The 24,088-nt window shown below is 43.2% G+C and overlaps 1 protein-coding gene across 11 annotated transcripts in view; it reads right to left on the reverse strand.

Annotated features, from left to right (window-relative positions):
- Positions 1–1,477: 1,477 nt before the first annotated feature.
- The window catches only part of MCC (MCC regulator of WNT signaling pathway), a 200,412-nt gene continuing 177,801 nt past the window's right edge, over positions 1,478–24,088 (reverse strand). For all 11 annotated transcript variants that reach the window (XM_040541678.1, XM_040541684.1, XM_040541688.1 and 8 more), the window contains 4 exons: positions 19,747–19,953; positions 15,498–15,595; positions 4,667–4,789; positions 1,478–3,618 (listed from right to left, as the gene is read on the reverse strand). In XM_040541678.1, the coding sequence (XP_040397612.1) occupies positions 3,438–3,618; positions 4,667–4,789; positions 15,498–15,595; positions 19,747–19,953 (609 nt within the window). In that variant the 3' untranslated portion in view covers positions 1,478–3,437. The remainder of the gene's footprint in view (positions 3,619–4,666; positions 4,790–15,497; positions 15,596–19,746; positions 19,954–24,088) is intronic.

A 24,088-nucleotide genomic window follows, 5' to 3' on the forward strand; every position in this document is an offset into this window, starting at 1 on the left:
GGAAAAGAAACAGCATTAGAAATTTATTCAGAATATAAGAACATTTGTAAAATAAGTATTATAAATGTCTCTGTATAAATAAATGCAGTTTTTACAATTCTATATCAAATAAACACAAAATAGCTATTTTACAGCGGCTAGGAGACTAAAAACCAACGCATTTAAAGCTAATTCAGTAAGGTGAGAAGGATCTAAAATTACAATGTATGGTACAGTATTAAATGAGGTTTCAAATGAGAAAGTCCTAATAGAAACAGGAAAACAATACTGACATTCATGCAAACTTACATGTGCTTTGCAATAGCTAACAGTGCAGTCAAGCTGGTGAAGATTTATATGTTTAATTAGGAAAAAAAAGTACTACTTTCTGAACACACCGAAATACAAAATTTCATACACTCTGGCAATTTAGAAAGTAAAAAAGATACCCTAAGATTAATTAATTGAGTGAACAACTTTGGTGGTTCTTGCCAAGAGAATCTGTTTTTCTTGCTATGCACAGTTATTACTTCTGCAACAGTTGAGTGAAGTTGCTGTGACTCAAGGTAATTTGCATCAGTGGCGTACAGGTAATACACATCTGGCTCTAGGCCGGTGTACTTGTGTTTCAAACAGGTACGTAACAGGAATTTGTGTTTTGGTATTTAGTCTCAGGATTGGTGACCTTTCAACCAGTACACCGGAACTACAGCCAATGGTGATATGAAACAGTTCCCACCACACCAGTAGCGCTTCTGCCACTTCCCCCATTGGCCTTTTCCAGCATGCCAACCACTAAAGGGGGTAGCTGCTTGCTCAGGCAAAGTAACATGTTTTGGCAAATAATAGCTACTGCTGGGGCTGTATGACACCAGTCTTTTTTTCTGTGAGTCCTATGGGAAGAAAGGGAAAGTGACTTACATGTGGTTATTGTTTATAAATTATTCTAGAACACTTTTAGAGCACAGTGGGCATGGGACATACATGGAGAATGTAGTAAAGAAACATTCAGTTGTGCAGAACCAGCAAATCATGAGGCCTTAGAAAGACACAGAGGGGCACTGCAACTTCCTATGCTTCTAACCAAGGGGCATTTTATGCTTTCCTAATGCACACCTTCTCTATAAAGAGAGGTTTCAGTTCAAGTGCTTTAAGTTTTATTGTGTTCTGTGAAATTAACAGCTTCTTCAGGTACTATGGAATAGAAAAAACAGAGCCTGAGGAAAGGCAGTGTAAGAGCTGTTTCCAGCTATCTTAAGTGACAGGTATTTCACAGTGACAGTGTGAGATGACCTCAGGTTAGATGGGTGCTTTAGATACAAGAAGACAGAAGTGTAAGTGCACTTCTGCCACATGAGAAGATCCACTGCTCTTCAGAACGCTTCTTCAGAAATAAGCGTGATCAGCTACTACTGAAACACGGCAAAAACTCACATTCCTGTTGGTGAGAAACTTGTTGACCAAGAAGAGAAACACCATGGACATTGAGCAAAACCAGTGACAATACGAAATCAATGTATTTATTCCCTCAACAGTAGGGTCTCAAAAATTTCCATTTGCATTATAAATTAAGTACAAATCACTAGACAAAGAAGACTGACCAAAATCAACCCCAAGGCATCACCACCAACTTAATTTTGAAATCAGCATTGTTTTAATGTGCTATTGCAAACAATCACATATGATGCTGGCTTTGTAGCTGATGTGTCAGACTCTAGAAAAGTATGAAATAACTAGTACCCTAAGGAAAGAAGAAAACGGCAGCAACGGTAGAACAGAGAACTTTTCTTCAACATGCTTTTGGAATTTCCTGGTCTTACGAGTCAGTAAGTGAAATAAAACATCAGCAATAAAATCAAGAAGTCATGAACACAAACTGCTTCAGGGCCAGTTGTAACCAACCGCTGACAACAATGCCATATTCTGAACGCAAATTCTCACAACTGTTTTGGCTGCCTGGCCTTAACCTCTACTAGACAAAACCAGTTCAAGTCCTCTAAAAATATTTTGTTTGTACTAGAAATTGTAGGACTAAATGAGAGACGTTATCATAATTCTAAATACACTATAATAAAACTTGAGATGCAACTCAGCAGGTAAAGCAAAAACGATAGACAGCTCCTCAAGTCAGATTCACTGGAGAGAACACAGCTTGAAAAATGCAAAATAGAGGAGTAACAGCAACAGGCTAACAAAGTTAACGGAGTCCAGTTTGGCTAAACTAGAACCAGACTTAAACATGGAAATTGTTTTATGCACTCAGTCAAGAAGAACTAACGTCTGTCTGAAACAGGTACTAGGGCAGTCTCCATCTGCTCCCTAGAGAAATCAACCTGATCCCCATGCTTCAGTTAACATTCATTGCCAGAATAGGCCAGTATTTTTCCATTCGTTCACTTTGATAACACATTAACATGATGTGACTTAAACAAAACAACAGTAAAACAAAAGTTAACCTTACAAAGCTGTATGAAGACATCATTCACATTCTGCTTGTGGCTGTATATCCATACACCTACACATTTATAGTTTTGTGCATGTTTATTCAATACTAAACAGGTACATTCCTAGTAAGTACCTTTTTTGGTCACAAGTATAAAAAGATGACATTCTACTTTGTGATTGTAGAAGGATGTACTAAGGGCTCTATAGGTAACAGAGATGGCCCAGCCTCTTAAAGAAAACCTTGGCTATAATGTACTGACAACGTAACTCAATTTTCACAAAATAACCGCAAACACCATGCAATATAAATACCAGGAGATGGCTTGTGATTTCTTAACCACCCTTGGGCATACACTGTCTACCTGGCATGGTAAAACTTACAGCCTTTAGTCCTCTCGCAGACGACTCCTAGGAAATGTACCATCCTTTGAAGAGATGCCACTAGTTGATTAGTTTTGTTTTGTTTTCCCTCCCCAAATCAACAGCAGTTTTCCTACCTGATCTGCACTGGGAGCAACAGTACTGCAGCCATGGTGCAAAGAGCAAACCGGCCTGCTGGCTCCTTGCTCTGCAGCTGCCTGTCCGGGTCATTACCCACAGCAGCGAGTTCAGGGGATGCAATACACAGCTGTGTACGGAGGGACTCAGGAATCAGGAAAACTCAAATTATCTCCGACCTGCCCAAACTAAAATCTATTAACATGAAGTATTTTGTTATGTGACACTGTCATCCGTAGGACGTAAAATGGAGAAGAACATGTATAAGTATAGACGTAATGACAGACAATGTACATAATCATAGCACGATAATTCAGGCACTGCCATTTTACATTATTAAACAGTCCTTAGTTAATGTTTAGATTATCCCCATAACTCCTGGCTGGACAGCTGAGATCTAAGAGATGGTGCTAAACTGTGTTGACAGTCAGATATTCTAGCATACAAGCAACCTAAAAGCCAGCCTCCAAAAGAGAAATTTGTAATGGCACTACACATCTTTGAAAAAGATGCACTTAAAGTGAAGTTTCATTGGTGTGTGGTCTCGAGTTCTCTTCTTCTAGTAAAGCTATTCTTTGTTTCAGCATCCTTACTTGTGTTTCATGTCTCTCCACCATGGCCATCATTTGCGATTCCAGTTTCTTCAGCTTATTTTGATGCTTTTTCTTTGCTTTTTCATAAGCTGCTACCAAGTTGCTGTTAGAAATAAAATACAAGGTTATTCAAAAAAGCTTGCTCACAGCAAGTGAAAACAAAACAAAACCTAGCCTAAAAAAAAACACCCTACCACCTTCAGGGAACTACAGAATTTGATTCTGATCCTCTTCCTAAAACTGATGTAGCCTTAAAACTCATTTGATCCAAACCTCACTGATCCAGATTTGGATCGATCTGGATCTGCTAACCTCTGTATCGTTTTTGGTCAAGCACACACTCTTACCAGTTACTGAAAACATCCTTAAACATGGTTCAAAGTGCTGGCTAACGGTTGCTTGTGATGACCACGCAGAGCACTGTTTGAGACTCAGTGTGTGCTTCACATTAAACATATAATGCTTTACAGAAGGATTCTCTTGTGCCCAGAACCTGCTTACAAAAACCCAGCACCGAGTAAACAGGCGCATTTAAAAACTAACATTATGTCTATGGCATCTTGTGCTAATTTGTCAGCTGCTAAGTATCTTGTATGCCTCCACCTTGATTCAGTAGGGAAGCTTGAGATGGGTGCTCTTTCTTACCACAAGGGCCTTCTCTACTAAGTGTAATTTACTAATGAAAATTAGTAAATTTTCTGTGAACTTGCAGGAAAGGCAGGTACAGTCCATCATATTCTCAGTTCATCCAGACCTGCTGACTAAGCTGTGTAAGTGTGACTATTGAAGCCAGTTCATTAATAAGGAGGCCGGAACCAGAGAAAAAGGAGCAAATTTAATCAAAATAACAAATTAATAAATCTGACTAAATGGAAGGATTTAGGTTTTTGTTTGTTTTAATAATAATAAATTTACTAGTAACTCAGTTAAGATTAACCTATTTATTCTCCCCACTCTGCTTTTAGCTATATAGTTTTCAGCATCCTACAAGGGAGGTTTATATCTCCCCCACGTCTAACCTTTAGGATTCAACTTGTGTGAATGCAAGCATCTAGAAACTGGGCATTATGGCAGGGGGAAGAGTACAGTGTGTTATGAGAACATGGCAAAAAAAATCAATGGTGCATCCATCTGCTGGTAGATCCTTTTACCTGTTTGCCCTCTTCAGGTCATTAACGAATTCTGCAGACTGCTGATGTCTGATTTCACTGCTCTTTGTGAGTCTCTCCAAAGCACTCACTAGCTCTTGCACTCTAGCTTTCAGTTTCTTCTCCCTGAATCAGGAGAAAAAGCGAGAGAAAACTATTTTCAAAACAGAAATAACACTTCAGCTTACAAAAGCAGGAGTGGTAATCAAGTTTCCTCTTATGTTGTATTTACAGGCTGAAAATATTTTCTTTAATACTACCTAGACAATGCAGGAGGTAGTTCTTCTGTTAAACTTCTCCAAAGACTGATTTTATACAATTCACCATTTTAGAGTATAGGCTCAGAGGTGCAGCAGACAAAATAGAAAACAAACTTCTCTGTTGGATCTATGTACCAAATCACCCTAACAAATAATCACAAAGATATATTTTTATTTAAGTATATCTGGAACATGCCACCTTCTATGTCTTGAATTAGGTGACAAAGGTAACTATGAAGAGAAATCAAGCATGGTGGTAATCACATACGAGTTGTAATAAAAATTAGAAGAATTACCCTTAAATGTAATTTACTGAATCTCTTTTCATTTAGAAACTACTATAGGTGGAGAGCAATCCCATTGAATTCAGTTACAATCTCCAATTTACACAAGAAATCTAAACTACACTCCATATTACAGTAGATCACTGGGTTCTTCAGGATCCAGCAAGTCCAGTCCATATGGCAGTAGGAAACAGAGAAAGATGAGAACAAGAGACGGGAGAATAGACAGAAAAGGGCAAGCACAGGAAATACAAAACAAAGAGCACAGGCGTCTTCTAAACTACAGTAGCAACGTTTAAAATACCAATACAATATAATTAATTACCATCACTTAAAATACCTACAAATTACAACTGAAAACTAATTATAAGAAGGGTGCCAAAATGGAAGTAAAATATAAAATATCCTACCTCTACAAGCAAAAAAACCATGTGAACAACACAGAAGTTCTAGATAGGGGTCAGTGTGGAAGCGTGGGGTTTGAGCTGGCTGTAAAAACTTCCCAGCGCAGGCAGGATGAGGCAGGAGCTTACTCCTGCGGAGCTCCCTGAAGCAGAGCTGAGGTCTGGCTGCCCACATGCGCTTCTGCACAGACCTGGGGCCTCCCCACCTCTTCTCCCGGGTGCTGGTGCAGAGACCAAGGAGCCTTTCTCTGAAACTTGTCCTCAGGGTGTAGGCAGCCCAGAGAAAAGCTCGGATTAAAAGGGGAAAAAAAAGTGTGGGGGGGAGAGGGGCAAGGGAGGGGAACAACAGTGACGAGTGGCAGAGAGCTGGGGTAAACTGGGAGAAAAGTTAGGTTTTGTAATGCCAAACCTTACACTTGGGAACTTTGCATGTATGGAGACATCCATCTGTGCTTTACTGCCCTGAATGCTTTGCAGCGATTTGCTTTTCCCTCCTGTTTTTGTTGCACTGTTGCTCAATGAATAAACTGGATTTCATCTCAGTAACACGGCAACCACAAGCTCCCGCATGAGCATCATGAGCCTTGTGGGAACGGATGGAAAATAGTAACACCAAGGTACTGCACCGATGGTGGTCGCTTTGAAAACCCAGGAGGCTCGTCGGGACACTGCTGGGGAGCGCTCTGGCTTGCGGACACCTCACTGCTGGAGCACGTCCCAGCGCTGGGCAGGAGTTCAAAACCCTCCCTCCCGTGCTAGCTGCCCCGGAGCACACGAAGCCCGGGTCCCTGCTCGGCAGCCCGCAGTGCCGAGGCTGGCCGTGCCGTGGCAGCCTTTCACCAGGAGACACGGGCAGAGCACGAGGTGAGGCACATTTCACCGCCTCCGCTCCAGCAACAGAGGGGCTTTGACACAGAAAGCCGGGGAAATATCCCGGCGCACTGCAGGCGCTGGCTTACCGGGCGAATTAAAGAGAGGCCTTGTTGATGAAGAGCCATCAATATTCTTTACACGTCCTTTCCCCGAAGTAACACGCGCAATTTTCAAATTACTCCATCTTTTTCCTCGGGGGTTAAAAGCTCACCACCTCCCACCTCAAGTATAAATTTCATGTCTTTACGTTCTATCTCAGCTGATAGATTGACTCAGCACTGTCTACACTGGAAATTTACGCTCTGCAAAGAAAACAGAAACTAAAAAAATCCAGCGTTTACTTGCAGTAGAAGATAAGTAAGATCAGACCCAGCAGAGGTCAGAGCTGCTAGCTCATGTGTGTGTGGCACATGGTAACTCGTGGATAAGCGTGATGTAGATTTGGTGCTCCTCTGCTCCAAAGGACTTGCAGCCAGGGGCTCTGGTGCCCTGCACTGCAACCTAGCGTGCGCAGCAATGGGAAAAATGTACTTGGATGGGGAGAGAAGGAAACTAACAATTGTTGTTAGTCGATGCAACACAGTGTGTGAGAAAGGCATAGCTGTGAAAACACTGTCCGCAGTCCCGTGGGAAACAACCCTGCAGAGCCACAGTATATTTATTGTAGCTCAGGTCCACAACACACCTTCTGTAACAAAAGTTGCCTGGAAAATGAACACAGTGGAAAGACCTGGAGGAGCTTTTCACGCATGATGAAGTTTGGCTGCTAAGGTGACTGCTGCCTGATAGAGGCATGACAACAGCCTCTGCCTGTTCCTGCACCCCTGCCTCCCAGCTGGTGGTGCTCAGCCCGAACTCATTGGGCTGGTTCTACAACATTCAGAGGCCGGGTCTGAACCATCCACCTAAATAGTAACAGAGGGCAGTGCTTCAAACCTGGGTGCCTCAAACACAGATTTACACCACCAGGACACGTGTATTCCCTGATGTGCAGTGACAGGATCCAGACAGATCTGCTGCCTTCTCTTGAGGTCAGTGGGAAGAGCACTAGCTCGCGTGTGCTCTCACCTTGCTCTCAGGGAAAGCAATGGGCAGCTTGGTTGCATGCACTGAAATGCCCCAAAATCTTGCACAAACAAGACATAGGGATTTACTGCTATGCTTACTGTTCCTGATTTAAAACACGAGTGTCCAAATATTTTTACTTAAAGTGTCATTTCACAGCAGAAGTATCACCTCAGTAGAGAGACACAGCAGCAACAGCAAAGGAGCAGTAAATAATTTGTTTTAGCCTGGAAAATGGGGATGCCTATATACCTGCTTAATGGCTATTACTTGCATAAACACTTAAGGTTTTTTCCCACAGGGCTGTGCCTTCTATTTTAGTAGCAGATTAGAGACCTCAGAGCTGTACCTCTCTAGTGGGTCTGCAAACGCCCTGTCCTTCATAAAAATCTATGCCTCATAATGCTAACTCTTCTCACTTCTCTTCATTTCTAACACTAATTAGTTCTGTTTGGACAGAGAATTGTCCTTAATTGTGTCTTTCTAGAGCTGATTCTCTAGTCTGGCAGCAAAAGCTAGTGATAATGAATCCTGAGGTGCTCTTTTGTATTCCTTTAATGCATTACAGTTAGCTGTCTTCATGGGATTTCTAGCACCACTTCACTGTCCTGATTGCTATTGTAAATCAGTAGGCTATGAAGAATCAGCCTCTACAGGCTTAATAAAACAGCATATTTTAAAACAACAGCCTTAGTCATAGGCAGCATTTTTCCACGATGAGGCAGTGTCAAACCTGTGAACCAGGGAAGGAGCTGCATTTGGTGCGACCACAGGCAGACAGCCTGCCAGTCTGGGGAGCAAAGCAGTGAAGCAGCCTGCATGCCAAACTCATACCTCATGCTGCTTTCACACCCCTGGGCTGTAAACAGAAAAGGACAGATCCTGGGTGTATTTTAATGAGAGGAGAGGAGAGGCAAATATTTTTAGGAGAACACTATTGCTATGTGATCTCCCAACTCACAAGTCAACTGGACTGCAGAAGTCAGCCTTGCTTTCTCTTACCAGCTCCTCTTCCAACGGGCTGCTGCAGCGGGAGGTGCAGGAAGCACAGCCTCACCACCTTGTGCACAGAGAAGACGAGCACGAGTTCTCAGAAGAGGGAACAGACTCGTGATCTGAGAGTACGGTTTGCTTCACCTCCAGCAGAAGGACTCTGCTGCAGGGCACTCAAGAAGTCAGCGAGGGAAATCCCTGACTACAGTTTCCAAGGAAAAACTCAGAATAAATGTCTTCGGAGGCCTAGAGCCTACTCTGACATCCACTACTACCAGTATGCTCAGTAAATGTGTAACATTCTGGTAACAAAGACTTTTGTTTTACATTTTCACAATCAAAACATTCAGTGGACAGTTGTTAAACAGTTTTCAAGGGCTTTTTGTTTCAGGCTTAGGGGATGGTTTTAATAGAAAGGTGAGCTGACAGGGCCTAGCATTTTCTCTGGTTTCATGGCTACCACTGCACAGAAGGTGGAACCCTGCCAGAGCCATGTAGGAAATTATATAACACAGGGCATATTTCTGTCAATTTGGCCTCCATACAGTGACACCATGTACGGACCAGAAAAATGGAAGCAAGGTCTTGAGCACCCTGTATTTTTCCTCCCGTCTGGGCTTTTCAAGACAAGTTCGGGTTTTACATGCCAGAAACCTTCCCAGGCAGATTTTCCTGCCCTTGCTCATCTCATCCAGAATTCTCTGATGTTGCAAACAGGAAGCTGCTCTCCCCTGGCATGCAGAAAGATGATTTTCCTGCCCTTTGCTTGGAGTGTACCCAGCTAACTCCCCTCCTGGTGAAAGCACAAACTATCACCCCTCTGCCCTGGCATCAAGAGAACCTATAGCTCTTGCCAAACCTGGAGCAAAAGAGGAATAATAAGCTCTCCCTGTATCAGGAGGTAAGAACGGGGCAGAGGAGTCAGGGGCGTTCGGGGCCGATGATCTTACCTCTCAACATCCCTAGGAGCATCCTTTCCCCCACAGGAAGCATTGCCTGTGATAAGCACAGCCCCCCAGCCCCTGTCAGGGGAAGCACCTTCGGCACAACCCCTGGCCAGGAGCCCACTCCGAAGGAAAGGCACGCAACAACCGGCCCCTCGCTTCGCTCCCAGCCCTTTCCCAACACCCTCCTCTTGCGGTTTAAAACCTGGCATGCTCCCTCACTTCCCCCTCTGCGTTTTCCCATTCCAGCTGAACAGGGTGACACGTAATTACTTTTTCTAGGCATCCGGCTCCTCTTTTCTCAGGAGATCACAGCTGGACATTCAAAAGGAATGCAGATAAATTCCTCTCCTTTCATCAGCAGTTAGTTTTCCTCAGATGTTAGTTTAAACTAACATCTTATGTCAGACTTGCATGCAGAACCCTCAAGCCAATTCGAAAGCACGCTTCTCTCTCTGGTTTGGGTTGGCCTGCTAAGGAAAGCAACTAATATATAACACATTTTTTATGTTCTTAAGAAGCAACAAAACAACACTGCACAGATGCCAGAAGAGTGTTAAAATTGCCCTCTTCACATGCTGTGCCTTCCTGCCTCACCCCCCTGGGCACTGGCAGACCTGAGAACGCCCGTGCTGCCTGCTGCCCATGCAGAAGTACGCTGCTCTGACCACGCAGAAGATGGTGGATGCTTTAAAACATACTTTGCTGGTGAAAGACACTGCACGGCTTTTTTTCATTTTTTTTTTGCCAGATGCTTAGAGTGGGTCTCAGGAGCCAGTGGGTACCAGGCCAGGTGCAGTGCTGGAAAAAAAACAGAGCAGCAGCAAAAAGGGAGGACGGGCCTGGGGGAGGCAGCAGTGTGCCTGCCGTGCTCCGTGCTCCAGCCTCACTGTCTCTGCCAGCCCAGCCTGGAGGCTTTCCAGGCCTGGAGCTATTTGGAGCTCCCTGTGACAATGGTATCGGAGTGCACAGCAGCTCAGATAACCACTCAGTGGTAAGGAGAACTACTTATTCCATGTCAATAACACAGAAAAAGAAAAATGACAGTTATCTGTGATGCACGCAGGAATAATAGCTACCCAGGGCACTTCAGAGGAGTCTGTCTCTTCTATCACTGTGAGTCATTTCTCTTCTTGGAAGAGCCCTCCCAGTGGGGTTCTCTGGGGGAATTTCCACAGGCATGCAGTGCCCCCTGAGCCCTTCAGGCAGCCAAGGGAAACCACAACAGGAGACTGCACAGTCACAAAACAGGCAGAGATCCTTGAAATTTGCAGTGACTGCAACCCATGCCAGTGTCTGGCTTTCAAATGTTTCACAGTTCCACATCTCCCCATTTAGTGGGCATGCAATGAGAGCCTAGGAATAGGCAAATATATATATATATTAAAAAAAAGCAGCAGGTGATGCACTGGAAAAACTTATCAGTAGCTCCTGCATAGATCCCCCCATCCCTTCCCTTTTATCCACTGTAGGCTCATGCTGTATTTTGGCAAGGAAGAAAGAGGATTTTACTGCCTCAATTCTTAAGAGTTGTTTTCAATCTGAATTATTACAATAGGATGTGTTTTAGGTGTTCCTCTTTTCATTTCCAAGAGCTAGACTCACTGATGGTCAAGATGAGCCTGAATTTCAGAGACGCTTCCACCTACTACTGGACCCTGCTGTCATGAAAATAAGGGTGTCCCCTGAAAACTCTGACAGACGCCGTGCAAGGACACAGTCACTGCCATGCTTTGGCGCAGCTTGCTGTTGAAATGTTTGCTCTCTCAAAACAAGAAGGTTGGTGCAACACAGGGCTGGGGTCTTTGTACAGACATAAGGCCCTAAGACTACTAGGAACACCACTGTGTCATGGTAGACCACAAAGAACCTACTGCAGTAAGACAAATTTTCTATGTCCTACTGGAAATACCTACAGTTTCCAGTTCCAGAGAGGCAGTGCAACAGTTCTATGGGGGGAGGAAGGGGGAGAGAGGAAGGGAGAGAAAACTGCCAGTCCTACTGATTGCTCCCCCTTTCCCTCTACATGATGACTTTCCAATTAACAGCATCACTTAACAGCTTCTCTGTGTTCACAAGTCGTCAAGGGATGGTAAATGTACTGCTTGTTGTGTTGCCAAATGGAAAGTCACCCTTTTGCGAGGTAGATACTGAATCACATCTAGACTGAGATAATTCGTGTAACCCTGCACAGCCCTGAGATCATCATTTTGTGCCCACTGATTACCCAGCTGGGGTCTGAACAGTCACACTGGCTATAGTGTGTTTTGTCTGCCATGACTGTCACCGCCCTTCCTGCCCAAATATCCTATAAATCTTTAAATACATACAGAAAATACAACGCTGTGCAGAAAGAAAAGCTATCAGAAACTGGCAACGCAATGTGAGGCTGCCGGAGGACTTCAACAGCTACAGCATTCCTACCAAGGCTTAGTGAGAGGGAGAAGTTTCAGTCTTGCCAGCTTGGCCATTTTTCACGGAATGAACAAACTTAGTTTGGAAAAGAAAAAAAATTAGTTGCCTCACCATTGTTATCGCCCTGCTAAAGCAATTTCCCTTCTGGAAATTTTCTTACTGCCTCCTTCCTGCCGTATCTAATGCATTTACAACCATGTATGTGCTCACTAAGTTAACAGCTCACACAAGTAATCCTCAGTGCTCCTTTCCCCTGCTGCAGCAGAGCAGAACACGCCAGCGAGGAACATGTAATTTTAGGGTCTTCCTCAGATACTTCGTAACCCGCCTGTCTTTGGGGCACTCAGACCAGATCCTCTCTCATAAAACTGGCCTCTGGCACAATCACTTGTGCATAGATGCCAGGCCATAAGGCTGCTGGGAATACACTTAGCTCTCCCAAGAATAAAGTATTTCCTGCCAACAAGCTTGTTTATGGATGTGTTAAGCTCAAGGGAATGGTATTTAGAGGCTTCATGTCCATTGACACATTCCATCATCATTCCACCAAGAAAGGAGAGGAGGAAAAACAAAATTGCTAAAGTCTGGCAGAAAGTATTTACTCTTGGCTGGAACAGACCCTGTCTCTAAGCTAGCGGACCAAGCCTGTGATGCCACTGCCTTGGTCACCCAGATGTAACTTTTACAATAAGGAACTTGCAGGTAACTTGGATTTCTACTAGTTAACATGGTGGTCATGGATAACAAAAGCCATTTCTGTAGAAAGCCCGTAGGATGGGTTTTGATGCTAAACACTGCTCTGGGAAACCCTGAGTCCTACTGCAACAAATGTGTTAGGAAACAATAAAGGAAGAAGTGCTCCTGCCTTGAATCTCTGCTGATGGGCACGACCGGTGGAAACTCAGGGAGTTTCAAGACACATTGTTGGATTCCAGATTTAAGAGAAAGTCCAGGTCTGCAGAGAGAAGATAGGCTACTTCTGCAGACAAAACTGTTCTGCTGCAAAGCTGTTTGCAGACTACGAACGTACAAATGCTTCCCAACTACACTAAAATCCAAACCATAACTGCATCCTGCTGTTTTATTTGGGTTTCACTCTATTTCAATTAACTCAGAAGAACCTGACAGCTCTGCAGCTACAGAATGACAGAACAGGAAAGCAGCAGTGGGGGGGCGCTGCCAGAGCTTTTGTCTCTGTGAGGACAGGATGGGGAGAGGGGCAGCAAGCAGGGCTGCTGATTGATATCACATTCCCTCTCAGAGACAGAATCAAAAGCAAATGGATTTTTGAATTGCCAAGTCCAAGTCTCCTCACCTTGCAGCTGCTGGCTGTCCCCTGCACCAGTGTCTGCTGCCTGCGGGAACAGCAGATAGGCTCAATGGCTTGTTGCATCCACTAATTACAACCAGTACTGAAATACTCCCAAACATTTGCATTTAAATGTTGCCTCTAGACTGCAGACTCAGTGTGCAAGTATTCACTTGTTTCGCATCTTCCTCCTGCCACCCCCCAAAAACACAGTCACTGTGCGAAGTATTTTTTTCATTTTTTATTCTGGTCCTAGTTCTTTGGTGGTGTGAGTGTCCAAGGGGGAGCCAACAGGACCTCCTGGTTCACAAGCAGTGTCAGCACGTGTTTTCCCATGCAGGCAGGAAGGGCACTGAGGAACTGGCAAAGAGTTAAATCCACTTCTCCCTACAGATTCCACTCACCTCAGGCCGTTTTGTGTTGTTGTAGCACAGAAGAAAATATATTTCAATTACTTTGAAAACTCTTCTGTGAATCCACGAGGGTATAAATTTCATTGCATCTGAGGCTCCCATTTATCCCAGTACCACAGTTAGGAATTGCTGGTATTTTTTAGCATAGCCGTTGCTAAACAAGTTCCAGTATGTTTTTCCCATGTGCTAGACAGACTTTCTACCCATTTCCAGACAGAAGACTTCAGGATAAGGAGACTAAGCATTCAGGCTGTCTTGGCTGGCACACTGATTAGGGAGAAAAATACCCTGTCCATACAGCTCACGGAAACTGTGCTTGAGCCCCACTGGCAGTAGCAATCACATTTAGTACAGTCATATTTCCATTACACAGAGAGCCTTCACTCCAAAATTTATGTACAGTTTAATCCGATTATTTTTCTTCCCCATTTCTGCCTGACAGACTGTACTTGCTAGGCCCCTGGCTGGAAATCCATGCTAATCAACTTAAGGCATAGTAGAAAAAGCAATTCTTTTTTCCTCTGTGTTGTCAGCAAACCACATTTCATGACTTTACTCGAGCTTCTACTAAGGTCACTGGCATCTTCTCAAAATCCAGGAAGAAATAAAAAGACCAGGAAAAAGCTACAGTTTGTGTGAAGATAGAAAATGCCAGTGGAGCTGCTCACTGGACTGGACTGGAGCGTGGGGGATGTGGGGAAGGCCATGGCTCTGAATAATGTTTATGCGAGTAACTTTGTTGATGGTTTTTATCCACCCACACAAAAATGACAGTTTTAATTATTTTAACCACAGAATTTTGTTTCCTGCATCAAGCAAACTAAGTATTTAGTGACTGCCAGACTATTAAGCCAATGGTATGAGATATATTGATTTTGCAGTGGTAATGATCCTTACATTTTTACGTAATGCCTTTCAGGCTTAAGTGTCCCTAAGGCACACTGGAAGTTGCACCTACGAAAAAAGCACTTCAGGACTGAAACACCAGAGCTGCCTGAGAGGATATTCTACCATCAGAGAGGGAGCAAACATCAGAAAAGCAAAATACACTCTTCCCAGCCAAAATTCTTGATAGCACTTTGGACAGGTTCAAAATACAATAACCTGATTAGACATTACATAGCCACGTCTTACATAAGGTGGAAGAAGTAACAGAAAAAACAATTGAAACAGTGAATGTATTGGTCATGAAGTTTACCAGAGTTGGTCCAGTGAAAACTGCTGCACAAACAAACACCTAGTTAATGTGTAACTGTACCGAAAGCTTTGGCTAAAACCTGGCTATTGATAACAGCAGTTTGTCAAGACATCAATTTTCTCTCTCATTGGAAAGCTAATGTTTCTTGCAACAACGTTCTCTGTAATTGAATTGTGGCTCCCCTTACATACTCAGGAGGCAGATGCAGCATCTGAGTCATCAAAATCACTGTTAATTCCCACTCTTGTAACTCCTTCCCAAGTTCTAACCTGCAAACAACCTTCTGAGCCAAAGATCAGAATTCAAATTCCATCATTATTAAAGGTTTTCTGCATGCCTTCAAGCAAGTCATGTCACTGGTTTGTGTCCATATTCTTGCCTGAATATGGAACAGACTTCCTGTTATTTCAAGGGTTTCTTAAGGATAAAGCTCACCTGAATTTTAAAGAACTTTAAGAGGAATGGAGTGGAGCACCATGGAAGGACTTTCATCAAGTTAAGAACAAGAGCAAAAGAGAAGGGAAGATTAGAAGAACTTTGATCCTTTTCCATCTCACAGGAAAAATCTGTGATGAATCTTAAAAAACACTTGAGGGTAAGAGTATGGGCTTGGAACTAGAAATCTCACCCTAGACCCGCAGAACAAGTCATGTCTCTGGTAAGGGAAGACGCTTACCGCCTGAGTGCATTTGTGAGTTCAGCAGTCAGTTCACTCTCGTTGTATGGTCTCAGCTCAGCTAGTGTTAACGGTGTTGCGGTGCCATCGCTGCATTCCTGAGAAATGAGGCAAGATCATCTCCATTGAATTTACTTATCATCTTAATGGAGAAACTCTTATAAAGCTCTATGTACGCAGCTACTTTTGAAATGGAGGTGAAATAAACATCAGTGTCACAAAAATACAGCAGCACATCAATATAACAAGAAATGGACTAGCAAATTAACACTGTACAAATCCTTCTAATGTTTCCTAAACCACCACAGTTCACTGATTTGCAAAATTTTGCTATAGTGTGCATAAACTGGTGCCTCGCATTGCTCTTGACCCCACACTTCAGTCAAAGAATGTAGATGATGCTTTGCTAGAAACAGTTAAGTAAGGGCACAATTATACACTAGCTTTGGATTTTATTTTTAAACACACTTAGAAGCACTAGAAGAACAGGATTAAAGTTTTCTAGGTATCACTACTTCTTCATGCAAATTATTATCACTGGGACAGTTAGTGGATGGAGCGGGAGTACAGGTGGTGTTTTCGTCCATCCCTACAGTGGCAGGGAGGGGTACAGAAACGACACGGAAAGCCCACCTGATTAACACGTAGCTCAGAGGCTGGTGCCAACACAGAAATTTTGTTTTTTTTTTGACCATGGGACGCTTTACTCAGCACCCAGCCTGATGGCCGCAGACGGGTCCCTATCTCTAAGGGGAAAACGGATGCTAGCCCAGGAGCTGGCAGGGCTCATTGAGAGGGCTTTAAACTAGGTAAGAAGGCGGACGGGGCTGAAATAAGGCTTGTTGGAGCTGTGCCAGGGGGAACAATGGCAAGGCCGGGGGAGAAGGCAATGGCCCAACTGAAGTGCATCTACACTAATGCACGCAGCATGGGTAACAAACAAGAGGAGCTGGAAGCCATCGTGCAGCAGGCAGGCTATGACTTGGTTGCCATCACGGAAATGTGGTGGGACCACTCTCATGACTGGAGTGCTGCAATGTCTGGCTATAGGCTCTTCAGAAGGGAAAGGCAGCGCAGAAGGAGTGGTGGTGTGGCTCTCTATATTAGAGAGTGTTTTGATGTTGTGGAACTTGAGGCTGGGAATGATAAGATTGAGTCCCTATGGGTTAGGATCAGCGGGAAGGCCAACAAGGCATGCATCCTGGTGGGGGTCTGTTATAGACCGCCGAACCAGGATGAGGAGACGGATGAGGAGTTCTACAGGCAGCTGGCAGAAGTTGCGAAATCGTGTCAGCGCTCGTTCTCATGGGGGACTTCAACTTCCCAGACATATCCTGGAAGCACAACACAGCCCAGAGAAAGCAGTCTAGGAGGTTTCTGGAGAGCATGGAAGATAGCCTCCTGATGCAGCTGATTAGTGAGCCTACCAGGGGAGGTGCCCCGCTAGACCTTCTGTTCACAAACAGTGATGGACTGGTGGGAGATGTGGTGGTCGGGAGTTGTCTTGGGCAGAGTGACCATGAAATGGTAGAGTTCTCTATTCTTGGCGAAGTCAGGAAGGGGACCAGTAAAACCGCTGTATTGGACTTCCGGAGGGCTGATTTTGAGCTGTTCAGGACACTGGTTGGCAGAGTCCCTTGGGAGGTGGTTCTGAAGGGCAGAGGAGTCCAGGAAGGCTGGGCACTTTTCAAGAAGGAAATCTTAATGGCTCAGGAGCGGTCTGTTCCCACGTGCCCAAAGACAAGCCGGCGTGGAAGAAGACCGGCCTGGCTGAACAGAGAGTTGTGGTTCGAGCTTAGGAGAAAAAAGAGGGTTTATAATCTTTGGAGAAGAGGGCGGGCCACTCAGGAGGACTATAAGGATGTTGCGAGGCTGTGCAGGGACAAAATTAGAAAGGCCAAGGCCCATCTGGAGCTCAATCTGGCTACTGCCGTTAAAGATAACAAAAAATGTTTTTACAAATACATCAACACCAAAAGGAGGACTAAGGAGAATCTCCATCCTTTACTGGATGCGGGGGGAAACTTAGTGATGAGAGATGAGGAAAAGGCTGAGGTGCTTAATGCCTTCTTTGCCTCAGTCTTTAGCGGCAAAACCAGTTGTTCTCTGGATACCCAGTACCCTGAGCTGGTGGAAGGGGATGGGGAGCAGGATGTGGCCCTCACTATCCACGAGGAAATGGTTGGCAACCTGCTACAGCACTTGGATGTACGCAAGTCGATGGGGCTGGATGGGATCCACCCGAGGGTACTGAGAGACCTGGCAGAGGAGCTGCCCAAGCCGCTTTCCATCATTTATCGGCAGTCCTGGCTATCGGGGGAGGTCCCAGTCGACTGGTGGCTAGCAAACGTGATGCCCATCTACAAGAAGGGTCGGAGGGTAAACCCGGGGAACTATAGGCCTGTTAGTTTGACCTCAGTGCCAGGGAAGCTCATGGAGCAGATTATCTTGAGTGTCATCATGCGGCACTTGCAGGGCAACCAGGCGATCAGGCACAGTCAGCATGGGTTTATGAAAGGCATGTGCTGCTTGACGAACCTGATCTCCTTCTATGACAAAGTGACACGCTTAGTGGCTGAGGGAAAGGCTGTGGATGTGGTCTACCTTGACTTCAGTAAGGCTTTTGATACCGTTTCCCACAACATTCTCCTCAAGAAACTTGCTGCTCATGGCTTGGACTGGCGTACGCTTCGTTGGGTTAAAAACTGGCTGGATAGCCGGGCCCAAAGAGTTGTGGTGAATGGAGTCAAATCCAGTTGGAGGCCGGTCACTAGTGGAGCCTCCCAGGGCTCAGTACTGGGGCCAGTCCTCTTTAATATCTTTATCGATGATCTGGATGAGGGGATCGAGTGCACCCTCAGTAAGTTTGCAGACGACACCAAGTTAGGTGCGTGTGTCGATCTGCTCGAGGGAAAGAAGGCTCTGCAGGAAGATCTGGATAGGCTGGACCGATGGGCTGAGGCCAACTGTATGAAGTTCAACAAGGCCAAGGGCCGGGTCCTGCACCTGGGGTGCAACAACCCCAAGCAGAGTTACAGGCTGGGAGATGAGTGGTTGGAAAGCTGCCTGGCAGAGAAGGAGCTGGGAGTACTGGCTGATAGTCGGCTGAATATGAGCCAGCAGTGTGCTCAGGTGGCCAAGAAGGCCAACAGCATCCTGGCTTGCATAAGAAGCAGTGTGGCCAGCAGGTCTAGGGAAGTGATTGTCCCCCTGTACTCTGCTCTGGTGAGGCCGCACCTCGAGTACTGTGTTCAGTTTTGGGCCCCTTGCTACAAGAAGGACATGGAGGTGCTCAAGAGAGTCTAGAGAAGGGCAATAAAACTGGTGAGGGGTCTGGAGAACAAGTCTTACGAGGAGCGGCTGAGGGAACTGGGATTGTTCAGCCTCAAGAAGAGGAGGCTCAGGGGCGACCTTATCGCTCTCTATAGGTACCTTAAAGGAGGCTGTAGCGAGGTAGGGGTTGGTCTATTCTCCCACGTGCCTGGTGACAGGACAAGGGGGAATGGGCTAAAGTTGTGCCAGGAGAGGTTTAGGTTGGATATTAGGAAGAAATTCTTTACTGAAAGGGTTGTTAGGCATTGGAATGGGCTGCCCAGGGAAGTGGTTGAGTCACCATCCCTGGAGGTCTTTAAAAGACGTTTGGATTTAGAGCTTAGTGATATGGTTTAGTGGAGGACTTGTTAGTGTTAGGTCAGAGGTTGGACTAGGTGATCTTGGAGGTCTCTTCCAACCTAGACGATTCTGTGATTCTGTGATTAATGCAAATGCAGAAATCTGTTTATTTTTTATTATACTAAGGGGAAAAAAGTTTTAGTTCTCGAATCATTACACAGTGATTTGCAAAAAGAGACTGTCATTACAATGCTTTAATTGCTTCATAGAAATGTGCTCTAATTTTTCATGTTTGGGGCTTGGACATAATCATGTTTTATTTAGACTCTCTTTCACTATCTGTTTCCAGTGAGTGGCAACAGGCAAGACATAACAAGCTTAGCCACAGTAGTTTGACAAGAGTGGCTTTGTTGTACTCCTCCCCAGAATGACAACCTTATTTTAGCCCAGGCTTAACAGTAATTCTAAAAAGTCACAGGATGGAAAAAAACAACCAACTACTAGAGAACAGAGAAAAGACATGAACATACAAACAGAAGAGGAGAATGATTAACATGCTTAAAGACTGCTGTAGAGAGGTGGGGGACACAATAAATTTTGTTTATGCTGATTTTAGAAACTTATTTTGACTCCTGACCTTGCCCAATTTGTCTTTGCTTCCACTGCTGGTTGAGCTGAGAGACCTCATTCTCTGCTCTTTTTGCTCTTCCACTTCAGACTTCAAGTGTTCAATGTGAACAAGGTAAGCCTGTTCCTGGGCCTCTCGAGTGCTCAGTTTCAATTCCAATGCTTTCTTCTCTTTTTCCAGTAGGTAAAGCTGCGCCTTGAGCTCTGCCATCTCCTCCTGATGAAAAAACATAAACAGCATGATGTTTCATGGGACTAAATACATAAAAGAAGATAAGATCAAACAAAGCATTCTTCCACTTCCCCTACTTGAGTGTTTTTTCCATGAAGAACACTATCAGCATGCAGAAGGCTTTTTATGACTGCATGCCCTATTTGTCAGAAGGCCACTATGTTTTAAGAGCGAGTACCCTGAGCTCATCCCTCCATCTGTCTCAGATATAACATGATGCCTGAATTAGAGTATCAGGGATCTGAGACGGTTGCCACAGCTGCTGAAGTTTCTTTTGTTCTATCTTGCCCTTCGTGCTGCCTAAAAACAGGAGTGTCTGATCTGCTCATCAAACAGCTCCCTAAATCACAGAATCCAGTTTTTTACTGATACATAAGAATTAGAGTTGGTTTATCTCATTACAATGGAGTATGTTTGAGGGACTAGGACAGCAAACACAGATCATGTATTCCTGCCTCACACTACTAGCCTCTGCAGTAGAACAAGTTAGTTAAAAAGGGCAACTGAGTATGGCATCATCAGATATCTATTTTTAATATTCCTTCTCTAGATGGCCAGAATCTCAACTATATACAACTGGATGGTCACAAAACTGCACTCTTTATTATTCTTCCATAAATATTATCCACAGAAAATGGATACTGGTACCTCATAAAAGGAAACTCAATCCCGAAAGCTAGTTCTTGTGTGCAATTGATCTACCATTCTGATATTTTTGACATTATAACACAACTGCTATGTGGGGAGAGTCTTCTACTCTAACATCTACTCTGACAGTGACTGGGCAAAAGCATAAGAACAAGGCATGGGTGAGGTGACCCTTCTTTCAGCACTTGCTCCCAACCTCCCATGAATTGCGACAAACAGGCTTTCTGAATAAGAAGGCCCTTTGTGTTTAAGGACTCTTCAGAAAAGTTTCTTCCATGGAACGCCTAGCTGTTCTGAACGCATGAAAACCCAGCTCCACAAAGCCTTTAGAGAAATAGCCCTAAAATGTAACGTAGATTATATTAAATAAATAAATAAATGAACCACACTATCAAATACACAAAACACCCTTAAAATAACAACAACAAAAAAGCCAGAATCACATTCTCACTATTAGGTCATGGCAAGCTCTAGTCCGTCCCACATGTTAATGCTGATTTCATGCAGTAACACAGCTCAGAACAAACTTGTTCACTTTGTAATTCTCTGAAAGAAGGAAGTTCCTTGTTGGATGCCCAGCCTAAAAACAAATCACTACCTTTTTTTTTTTTAAAACTGAAATACATATTCTAGTCACAAGAATATCTCAGGTGCCTTGTCTCATTCTTCAAAAATAATGCTCTTTGTAAGATAACTGTTATTAAAGAAGATTATATAAACAATGTCAAGACCTATATAGATTTTCTCTGTAGAAGAAAACGTGTTCCTAACAAAAATTCATTGTCTGGTTTAAATGTAGACAGTGCATACATGTGTAGTACAGTTACAGAGAGCATACTGTAGCCAAGGTAATCACTGCCTTGTTCAGAAATACCATCCATGCAAAAATAAGATTGACATCCTAAAAACCCTCAGGCTTAGAAAGGTTTTATGAGCTTTAAAATCATTCATTTTTTCATCTACTTGTTTGTGGATTGAAAGTTAGAAACACAATCTCTTTCATTCTATGTGGTTTACAGAAATTTAAATGTTAGGCAAACTTAACATTAATTTCCCTTGTGAACAGTAAAAATGTAAATAATGATGAGGCAACTTAGTTATAGCAACTTAACTGGATTGTCTGGTATACTTAAGGCATATACATTTATCTTCTTAATCCTCTATTTCTAAAGCCATTAATCTACTTAGCCTGTTCAGTGAATGCTGAGAAGTAATTTAAGCAGAGTATTTTGGCACTTATGTGAGCAGAAAATATTCTTGACAGAGAGGTACAGTCAATCTACATGGGAGGGACATGACACAATCTTCCAAGACTAGAAGCTGAAGCTAGGCAAATTCAGCCTAGAAAAAAGGGACATCAGTGTTCTAAAAGAAGAAGGAAAATTTCACCTCTGGAACAATGGATCTATGGAACTTATTTTATTCATCACTTGAGTTTTTACTTAAAGACTGGATGTTTGTTTGTACTACATATCTTAGCTCAGAACAAATTTGAGAACCAATGGTGGGTTAACTACTTCTTTTATGAAGACAGTAAGCTTAGATCATCACACAGTCACTGTGAGTTCACAAATTTGTATCCTTCCACAAGAGAAATATGACCTCCCAAAACACCCCCCATCTGTTAGTTTTCTTCTTTCAAGGCAATGGGACTTTGAAGAAAAGGTGCGAAGAGAAAGAAAGGGTAAAGTGGAAGAATTGAAAAGAACAGAAATGGATGCAATGGTAAGGTTGAAATTGAAAACTAAAACTACACTTGAAGATTCTGGTATTGACACTTGAAATCTGTGAGACAGGGTGGCAACTTGTAAGATTCCATGTGGAAAAATTTAAGTAACTCAAGTTTACTTATAGAGTTAATTAGTCTTTACATACATAATAATTGTTCTATGAAAATATGTTTTCTAAGATAACATTTCATTTCAATGACAATATAGCCTTTTATATAGATCTACTATTCTGATTTGTTGTGTTTTGTTTTGTTTTTAATTACAGGATGCTAGTGAATTATTGTGTAGTTTAACATAGCAGCTTCTTCATAGCATGGACCTGAAGCAAAAGTTGCCCGTACAAAATGAAACACTGAAGGAGGAGGTAGACAGCTGTTACTCTTCCAGTTGATTGAAGATGACTTGGGTAACCCACGCAACTTCACAAGCTTCTAGTGACAAACCACTCACTTCAGAACTAATTCGTTGAATTAGGTATATTTTGTACTTGTTTTGAATTTGGGTGAAAACTAGAATGAGAAGGAAACATCCCAACTCAATATAATCAGAAACACCACATCATCCTCCAAATTAAAATTTGTGTTGAATGTGGTCACATCAAAAGAATAAAACTGTGAGGACCCTTATGTGGCAAAAAGTTCTAGAATTCATGAACAGGGATGCCAAGTGGATCACTGTACACAAGGTGGAATCTTTCAGAAGAAAAACAAGTATTGGAGTTGATAAAAGTGGTGTTCTGGTTAAGTGTATTTTACTCTAAACATGTCTAAGACTGCTAAATGTTGTAACAAAGGTGGACAAAAGTATTTTTAACATTCTCAGCAAACAGTACACTGTAGTCTCAAAGCAATATTACCATCACCTGTATACAAAAGAGGAAAAATTATCTGTGTAGAAAGCTGAGTCTTCTTAAATAGGTTATATGTACTTTGAAATGCAGAAAGCCTACAAACCAAGAATTATTTACACCCATCAGAAGTAATCTCCTTGCTAAATGGGGCATAACAACAACTGACCTCAATATAAGACCCACAGAATGACAACAAACCACATACAGGAATATATTTGGAAACATGGTTAATTATTGCTTGAAGCAAAGATTTGGATTTTACAGAAGCACTAGTGGACCACTAGGTCTTAAGACTCTGGATCAGTTAAAAAAATAAACGAGGCAACAGAAGAACAGAACAAAATATGAGGCTTCCAGATACCAGCTCCAACCTATCCATTTGTGGATCTGCTTCATCAGTAATAAAGAACAATTGGTGTAAAAGCATTATCAGAACTTCATTAGCATAGATGCATGAAGCAATATAACTGATGCAGCGATCAGCTTTTACTGTGAGTTGTAAATGGAAGGTGACAGAAGGTGCAGCAGAGATGCTAAGCAAATGCAAGCTTCAAGAACAAAGAAGGTCGTAAGACTCAATGCAGCAAATTCTTGAGTAGCTCAATCAAGCTGTATCATCTTTGCTAAGAATGTGGAAGGGAGGAAACAGATAAAGAGACGCTACATGATGAAGCACAGATGGGTACATCTGCTTCAACTTAAAGAAGAAAGCAGACATATACTATTCTGTATAAACTGCATGTTCCAAATAATAGATAAAATACTACACTCTGAAAGCCAACAAGTTTGTGAGTCCTGCCCATAGATTTAGCTATGCTACAGCTTGGCACAGAGATGAGCAAGGTGTAACGCAGACCTAAGCAACAACCATGGATGGTAATAAGGTCACACA

Source organism: Cygnus olor, chromosome Z (genome assembly GCF_009769625.2).
Source record: "Cygnus olor isolate bCygOlo1 chromosome Z, bCygOlo1.pri.v2, whole genome shotgun sequence".
Lineage (NCBI taxonomy): Eukaryota > Metazoa > Chordata > Aves > Anseriformes > Anatidae > Cygnus > Cygnus olor.